This window comes from Enhydra lutris, unplaced genomic scaffold, assembly GCF_002288905.1.
Source record: "Enhydra lutris kenyoni isolate GAN:26980312 unplaced genomic scaffold, ASM228890v2 scaffoldscaffold3, whole genome shotgun sequence".
Taxonomy (NCBI): Eukaryota; Metazoa; Chordata; class Mammalia; order Carnivora; family Mustelidae; genus Enhydra; species Enhydra lutris.
The window spans coordinates 39788347-39797627 of NW_019154087.1; the positions used below are offsets into that span (position 1 = coordinate 39788347).

At 43.7% G+C, this 9281-nt stretch overlaps 1 protein-coding gene across 1 annotated transcript; it reads right to left on the reverse strand.

The window, feature by feature from the left end:
* Positions 1-4025: 4025 nt before the first annotated feature.
* On the reverse strand, positions 4026-7284 carry LOC111155360 (tigger transposable element derived 2). Its single transcript, XM_022515508.1, has 2 exons — positions 7005-7284; positions 4026-6830 (listed from the first exon to the last, which is right to left on the reverse strand). Exon 2 carries the CDS (start codon positions 5938-5940, stop codon positions 4363-4365), a length of 1578 nt encoding a protein of 525 aa, XP_022371216.1. The 5' UTR covers positions 5941-6830; positions 7005-7284; the 3' UTR covers positions 4026-4362.
* Between the last annotated feature and the right edge of the window lie 1997 nt (positions 7285-9281).

Here is a 9281-nt window from a genome sequence, read left to right on the forward strand (position 1 = left end):
AGAGTACAATCCAGCTCTTGGGAGGCTCATTGTCTAGAGGGAGCCCGTATCTTTGGCCAGTAGGCCACATTGTCTGGAGTTGAGAGGAACTTCTACTCCCTTTTTGGTCACTGTGTGACTTTGGACAGATCAACTCCTTTCTCTGGGTCATCGCTGGGGAAACCATCTAACTTCTCTTCTACACTGGGACACCCTTAAAAGTAAAAGGGTTACTATAACACTTACCCTAGGAGAACTAGTTGTAAACTAGGACGTTGCAGGGCAAATCAGGCCCAGTGACTCCTGGACTCATCAGTTAGAGCAAGACAGTGTTTTTGGTGCTGGTGCTAGTCCTGCTCGTGCTGTTTCATGACTGGGTCTAAATCTACCTTCACTTCCCCCACTGAATTTGCACAGGCAGTTTGCATTTCTTCTTTTAGCACAGGAGCTTATCATCTCACAAGTATGTCTTCAACTGCTTGAAGAACCCATTTCTCTTTGAGTCCTGTTATCTGAGACTGCAGCTGGAGCAGCCCCCACCTGTGTTTTTTGGTTTTTAGTAATGGGCCCCTGTGATTGACAGCACATACTGTAGTCCCAGGAGCTTGGGAGGGGTAGGGCTTAGCACTGCCCCCTAAGTCATGCAGACACCCCAGCCGGCATTTCCACTGATGAGGCAGTGCCTTAGACCTCAAGAGGTGTGCCCATGCCTAGGTCAAGCGTGGAGACCAGGAGTTTACAATCAACAGCCATAGGGTTGCTCAGTAGTTGGTGTTTGTAAAAGCTTGGAGTGTGCCTGTATAACCTACCAATCTTTTACATTTGAAGAAGTAGATTCAGAGAGGATCAGAAAGCTGCCAAGGTTATCTAGGAAGAAAGCAGAGAAGCTGGTGTTCACATTCCAGTTCATCTTCAAAAACCCTGTTCAGCCAGCGTTTCTCAGTGTGACAATGAGGTATGCAAGGTGATTTTAGGTTACAAATGGACAAGTTGTTAAAAATGATTGTTTTACATTTACTATAATTTGAACTAGAAAAAGACCACGATTGGCACACAACACTTGTGACTTTGCAGATATCATTGCTTAGGATGTAAAGTATATACTTAAATAAGAAAAGGTCAACTTTGCAAAAATAACCAGGTAAGAAGGAGAGATGGCCTTCCTAAAGAGCTCCAAATTGGGAGTGCGGGTCCTGGCTTTGATTTATGTGGCTCTAGCCATATCACTGGAGGGATAGCATCTCTGAGCCTGTGACTTAAGTCGCTATATACTGCTTCATGTCATCTGGGCCATTTAGTCCACTATGATCCTCCCTAAATCCGGAAAATTCATGATGAAGTGACTGTACAGCCCAGCCTGAAGCTAGAGTGAAAACAGAAAGAATACCAGAAAAACTGCCATTATCATCCTATAATTCTGCTTAAATTGACTGTGGCTGTTGATCTGGGCCCTGCCAACTCTTCTATGTTGATTGAGCACCCAAAGTTTCCCAATTAACTGATGTATTATTCTTTGAGATTGAATTATGAAGTGGTAAATATTCTAACTGCACTTTTTTTTTTTAAGATTTTATTTATTTATTTGACAGAGATCACAAGTAGGCGGAGAGGCAGGCAGAGAGAGAGGAGGAAGCAGGCTCCCCGCTGAGCAGAGAGCCCGATGTGGGGCTCGATCCCAGGACCCTGGGATCATGACCTGAGCCGAAGACAGAGGCTTTTAACCCACTGAGCCACCCAGGCGCCCCTAACTGCACTTTTTTTTTTTTTTAAATATACTGTCAATTGACACTTTCCATTTGGTCTGAATTTTTAGTCTTTCAAATCCTCTAAAAAATACACACTTGTATAAATGGCGGCCAAGTCAGAATTTTTGACTCTTCAAAGTGCGCAAAGTCAAATGAGAGCACATTAGTTCTGTGCTTCTCAAACTAGGATATATTAAGGAGCATGTGGTTAACCAAGATAACACAATATATCTTCCCAGAAAATATAATTAATATATAACCTGAAAAAGCAAAAGGATTTTTACATTACAATTGATTATGGAACTAGAATGCACAGTTTATATTAGCATCTATGATAAAACACAGGATTAAACCATTTTAATGTCATACTTGAAGGGAATTTGAGAAGTTTTTGTTAGCAAAAAGCCCTGTGAGAAGTGCAAAGCAACATTCAAGTATGTCTTTACCATTATTAGGTTTCAGAATCCCTTAGTTTCCAAGAAGCAAAATAGCCTCAGGACTCATCCATGTACAGTCTTCACTTCCTCAGGCCTATCCAAGAACTGAAATTGTGTAAGATGATGAAGTTGTGTTAATATACTAATTTTCCCAAAGAAAGTAGATTCTTACTGGTTTTCTTAAACAGCCCTTCTTGAACCAAAGCCTCAATTCAAAAAGGCAGAATCCTATGCTCTAATGACAGCCTCATGAAGAATGGTCAGGGGCCCTAAAATCTCAAATCAATCACAACAAAATTCCATTTTTATGGCTGGGCTTAATTACTATAACCAGGGTTTTCTTTCACGTTTCTTTTGCTCTGAATTTTTCCACTGATCCTATGTTACGATAATTTGATAAAATATTTCAAATGTCCTACTTACTATTTTATCTACTTTAAAAGTACTTTATTACTTCAGTGAATTATGCCAATACTAGTAACATAGATCCTGTTCTATGTACAACACCAACATCTGTTTATTTTATTGGCAGGCCAGGGAGTAAAGAAATTACAATTCTTTTCCCATTTCTTTTATAATTCAACCTAAGATGCCTCAAATGTGTCTGCATACCTCACTTGCCTAGCAGTAGATGGTCAGGAAATGACTTCTAAATTGGATTAACCTTCCAGTTTTCACTGAAATAAATTATTATTGTATTTTAACCAAAGCTAGTTACTTGTCTTTTATCTCACTTCCCTTTAAAGGGTTTTCCCAATGCAGCAACATTACAGTTGAGTCATAGCACCGGATCTGTTCAGCATAACTTTTGAAACTCATAGTTTCAGCAACACAGTAACAGGAGCTAGCACTTAAAGAGCTGGGTCCTGTTCTAAGCCAGTATTACTTAAAATCCATTTATCAAATCATCTGCTCCTCATAAAAAGTCTCTAAAGCATGTATTCTTACATATGGGTTAAATAACCTGCCCACGGTCACACAGCAGCCCATATTCTTCTATAGTGCCTTTCTCATATTGTTTAATGTCAGTCCACCATTCATGAGACGGATGGTTCCACAAATTATATGTATGCTTATGTTCTCAGTATCCTCACCAAAAATATGCTATAAAAATTTAATGACATACTTTGTAAGCTTTTAAGTGTTACATAATATCAAACAGCTTACTAAAGAGAAAAACTATTGATATATCTACAGTAATCAAGGATCCAAATAAAAGATAATAAAATTTAACTCTTATATCTTCTAATTACAATGGTTTGGGAACCAAAATCTATTTTTCTGAAACAGGGATGGCATTCTTTCCACAACTATGAAGGAACTCTCCCTACTGTCACATGGAATAAAAGTGAAGTGCCAGGGGCGCCTGAGTGGCTCAGTGGGTTAAAGCCTCTGCCTTCAGCTCGGGTCATGATCCTGGGGTCCTGGGATCGAGTCCCACATCCAGCTCTCTGCTCAGCGGGGAGCCTGCTTCCTCCTCCTCTCTCTCTCTCTCTCTCTCTGCCTGCTTCTCTGTCCTCTTGTGATCTCTATCAAATGAATAAATAAAATCTTAAAAAAAAAAAAAAAAAAGTGAAGTGCCAGCCCTTTCCCTGGAGACATTTTTTATTTCTTCTTCCTTCATTATATTCAGAGATGGCCAAACTGAACTGCTGACTGCCCAAATACTGTTGGTATAGAATGCCATATTTAAGCTTGAGACTATTTTCCTTTATTTCTCTGCTTTCACAGTGAAATACATCAAGCATAATTTTTGTTAAGCTCTAAAACTTTCAGCAGGTGAAAACATCATGGAAACGGAAACTTACCCCCCAACATATTTCATTTGGAAACTGAAGTTCAGAGAAAGTCATAAAAATTCAATTTAAGTAAGATTTATTGATTGCCTAGAGTGTGCATGATCGTCTATTAGACACAATGAAATTCAGGCACAAAACAGACAAAAGATCCCTGGCCTCAGGTACTTTATGATCTAGCTATTATAATACAGATTAGAAACAGTAAACAAACAAGTTACAGGGCAATGCTCACTTACTAGAATCAACATGATAGGGCAGTAATTTAAGTAATCCAGAATGGTGTCTAATCCTAAAATCATTTATAAAATGCATTTAGCCTTGAAATCCACAGCACTTCAAACATGATAATGAAGTTCCACTGCAGATAAAGTCACAAAGATACACACACACTTAAGAGTATTATTAATGATTTTTGTTATTTTGGATCTTCTGTTTTCTTCTTATTATCGTTCGAAGCCTCCGTAATACCAGTTTATCAGACAGAAGCATGTCATCTTGTTGTTCTAGATAATCCAATAAATTCTCGGTCCATTCAAGTGCAGCCTTATGGCTAATATGTTTCTCTGGATTCAGATCTGCTTTTCTAGTCTTATTGTAATGCTTTTGTTCTGCAGGCTTGGCCTGGTCCTCAGCACTTTCACTGTCAGTTAGCACCTGACAGCTTGAATCATTACTCCGAGAGTCAAACCACTGATCAATATTTTCAATGTCAACGTGTTCACAGGCTTCTGTATTCTGTAAAACCGTTGCTAAGTTAGCTGCTAAAATAGCTCCTTCATCAATGTTCATGCCTGAATTTTCTTCATTGCTAGGGAAAAGTTTTTTCCATGCTTTGGTTATGGTACTTGATTTTACCATGTTCCAAGCTCTTGATACCTCATAAATTGCATCCAACACTGTCAAGTTCTTCCAAAACATTTTTGGGTCAATTCCCTCACCCATGTATTTCTGGAGAAGTCCTGCTCGGTAGTATCTTTTTACTGTGGCGAGAACTCCCTGACTCATAGGTTGAATTAGACTTGTGACATTTGGTGGCAAATATTTCACAATTATTCTGCCATCATCTGAACTCAGTAATTCTTCATTTGGATGTGCTGGGGGAAAATCCAAAAGAAGCACTGCTTTTTCTAGAAGCCCCTGAGACTTCAAATGCTTCTGCACCTGTGGCACAAAGTATTTTTCAAACCACTGTCTGAAAACAGAATGTTCTATCCATGCACTTTTTTGACTGAAATAAGTGACAGGAAGGTTTGAAAGGTCAGCTCCTTTGAATGCACGGGGTTTTTTTGCTTTTCCCACAACACAAAGGTTAAGTTTGTGCAAACCAGTGGCATTTGCACAACACATAATAATGATTCTCTCTCTGCTTGATCTATAACCAGAGGTATTCTGCTCAGTTTCAAGAGCTAATGTCCTTGATGGTAGACATTTCCAGAACAATCCAGTTTGATCAGCACCATAAATCTGCTCTGGTTGTAGATTCTCTCTCTCAACAAATTCCTGAAAGTTACCGCAAAATTCACTGGCAGCAGTTTCATCTCCTTTTAACTTTGTTCCTTTACCAGCAGCCTTTGGAATACCATGGCGCTGCTTAAACCGAGTTAGCCAGCCAGATGACGCATTAAAATCACCTTCCATCCCCAGAGCATCAAAAAAGAATTTGGCTTGTTTTGCACAAATTGTTCCAGACACAGGAATCCCATCTGTTTTCTGTTGGTTAAACCACTCTATCATAACCCTATCCAGTTCCTCATATGTTGATGACTTCATTGACTTACGTTTGGATACCCCACTCGTAGGATCTGAACTGTTTGCATAGTTTATTATCCTTTCTTTGTTCTTTTTAATATCACGAACTGTGGATTCACCAATTCCATACACCACAGAAAGCTTTTTGAAAGAGATGCCTTCCTCAAGTTTCTTAATAATGTCAAGCTTGTCCTTAATTGTCAACACCACACGCTTACGTTTCCCCAACATTTTAAGAACAAGATATTTAACAACTTAGACTTGAATACAATGAGACTAGAAAATGGGGTTTTACGATCCCTTCCTTGACTCCGCCTAGACCTAGATGGATGGTGTGCTGGTCAATTTCCAAGCCAGGCCTACCAAGACTCTCTTCACTTTGCTGTTTTAAAGCCTACAAAGTTCTTTCAACAAGGACTAGTTTTAATTAACCCTATCTTCTTTCTTCCTCCTCACTCAGTTTGAGGTCTTTCCCTGTACTGCACTCTCAAAGGAGACTGCAACTAATACCGTACCAACAAGGTCTCTAAAACAGTCCTATTTTGTATTCAGTTCTTGCCATCATTACGGATGAGATACTTTGCTAAAGGAACTAAGACTCAGGTGGGGCTATTTTGGGAAATGTGCTAGGGAATAGTTTAAGAGAGGAGCTGTAGACAGGACATATAGGTACAAATAATGGAAAAACTCATCCCTTGACCTCTGTCTTTGTCAGGCAGTGCACTGTATGGAATACTGCCTCTTCTAGGCAGGACTGCTAGAGATTATCAAGTGAGTGGTTATGAAAATCATAGGCAAGCGAGGTAAAGCAAGCTGGAGAGAAGTGAGCAGTGCAAATAAGGTGAAAATGGACAAGCAGAAAACTTTGTACTTTAACATGACACAAACTTATACCTAATGTATTTGGCAACTGGAAAGGCAAAAGGTGGACAAGAGGTGGTGTCACATGATTAAAGAAAGCATTAAAAACTTCATTGGTAGAAATCAGAACTCATGGCAGAGGGTATGAGGTGGAAGGCTCAGTGAAGATGTTAAAATAATCCTGGTGAAAGATGATCCTCGATGGGCCAACAGAAGTAGTTCCTGTGGGGAGCTGTATAAGCACTCGGTGCCTCCGAAACCTAAAGGAAAATACCAAAAATATTTTTTTTCAATATCAGGGTCTGTGGCATTACTCATATCTATCCTGAAACTGTACTGAGAAAATTAACGCCTCCTATCAGTGTGATGACAAAATCCGACAAATAATGCTTTTGGGCATTATCTGAAGTGACAGCGGGACCTGAATTGCCTACCTCCTGAAATTAAGAGGTCAGAGACAAGCCGTGTTAGCGAGGGCCTCTCCCCGCAGGGCGAGCTCCGGAGCGCGGGACGTCTTTGCTCACGCGGAGGGAGCCCGGATTCCTCCGTGGACGCCGGCGACCAGGGTGTCACCGCCGCAGCGAGCGAGCGCTTGGCCCAGGGGACGCCAGTCAGCGGGCCGGGGGCATCGCTCTCCGCCAGACAGCGCGGCGGCCAGACTGCCCTGAAAGCAAATGGAGTCTCTAGAGGGTTGCTGACACTGGTGGCGCGGCAGCGGCAGCAGCGGCGAGGGGCGAGCGTCGCCGCCGGAGCCGGAAGGCGGGGGATTAGGGTGCACGCGCGCGCCCCCGCAGGAACGCTGTGTCGGCGAGGGGGCGGGGCCTGCGCGGGCGAGTGCGCGCGGCGTGGGGGCGGAGTCTCCAGTGAGAGGGCGGGAGGAGGCGGGGCCGCCACTGCAGCGTCCCTAGGCGCCGCGTGGGTTTCACTAATGGCCTGACTGCTCCGGCCTGCCAACTAGTTCGCCGACCAGCAGGGGGCGGTGCAAGTCCATTCTGTCTTGGCCCTTCTTTCAGTGGCTCTCCTCTGCGGGCGAGGCTTCCTCCACTCTCAGGTGGAATAAGAATCGCACCCTCTGAGGGCTCCGGAGAAAGCTGCGCATCCTCAGGTGCCTCGAGCGGAATGCGAATGGGGCTGGGCGAGCGCACGTGGGGCGTGTTTACAAATAGCGGCCGTTGCACCTGCGCCTCCCAGAGCCCGCCAGCTGGGACTCGGCCAGTCGGAGCCAGGATCATGAGCGAAGGTAGGAGCGAGCGGACGCGCCTGCTGGCGGAGGGCAGGAGAGCTGGCTCCCCTTGGGGACCGGGTTCAGGAGAGGAGCTAGGGCTTACACTCTGCAACACCTACCTGAGCAAGCCCGGGGTCCCTGAGGCTCAGTAGGGGGTGGTCAAACCGGGTGTCGACTATTTCCACCCTGGGTGCGCTGCTCCAGGGTTTAAGTCACAGTCACTATAGAAAGGGACCCTGTGCAAAACCGACCGCACCTGGGAGACGCGTGAGGCTGTGGGAGGCTCCCTCATGAATTTCCTGCCGCCCCTTTACTCCTTCTGCTTCTCGGTAATAAGGGAACTGCAGTTTGACAAAGAGTCCCTTGATTTATTGTAAGTGGAGATACCGTTCGTTTCTATCTTGGCATTCTAAAAGGGCCGAATGCCAGCACCTGTGCACTAGTAACCTTTGCAATGAAGCACTCTTTTTCCCCCTTCCCGGACTCGGTTCCTTGTGGGGCCCTCGGAGCCTTCCCAGGGGAAGGGAGTGGCTGCACCTTCCTCCTGCAGCACCTGTTTACCAAGGAAACGCATTTAGCCTTTTCTTTCTGTTGTGTGTGTGTGTGTGTGAGAGAGAGAGAGAGAGAGAGAGAGAGAGATTGAAAATTGGAAAAGGCTAAAGTTTCTCCAATACCTGAGCGTAAATGTCTAGCCATTTTCGTTAACATAAAGTAGCACAGTAATTCGTCATTTATTTGCAAAGGCCAGATTGTTGCTAAAAACGTTTCAGAAGGGAACTGACCTGAGCATTCGTACTGCAGCAAAGAGATGTTCCTTCTAAGCCTTCTAACTGTCTGACTCCCCCGCCCAAACTGCTCAGTTGCCTTCCTGAAAACCGCAGCCGTGCTGTGTCTGGCGTGATGGAAAATCGTTGATCTCCTAGTTAGGCTGTGAAGTGGCATTTGACAAATACCTGCTTTTCCTGAAGGTAGACCTCCCCCTCCCCCACCCTTCACCCGATAGATCAACCAGGCAGTTTTGGCATTGTGGGTTGACTGTTTTTGGTAAAGTACAACTTTATGCTAGTTTTGTATCACTTTCAAAAGTTTACCTCCCCCCCCAACCCCCCGCAGTTGTAAGAAGCGTGAAAACAGTTGTAGCTGATACATTACCCATTCCTCATATGGGAAGAGAGCTGACATTTCTGAGTGCTAACCAACGGAGGTGGCTTGTAAGCAGAAGTTAGCAGCCTGGCTTCCCCTTGCCCGTCAGCCTACTGGCGTCACTGGGTCCAGTTATATATTTAAATAAAGTAAACCCTGACTCTTCTCTCCCTCCGCCAGTATCTCTAGGGTTTAATTTCCTTTCAGATACCACTTGGATCATTTTCCTGTTTCAGCTGCTTCTCCAGCTTGCTCCTGCCTTTATCTCTTAGATCGTTTCCCTTTTCATCACCTTGTGTAAATTCATCTCTGGAACACGGCCCACACGCCTTGATTTCTTCAA

Bases quoted from the DNA above. Each gene is read 5' to 3' on its own strand.
- LOC111155360 (XM_022515508.1), bottom strand. From the start codon at position 5,940: ATGTTGGGGAAACGTAAGCGTGTGGTGTTGACAATTAAGGACAAGCTT.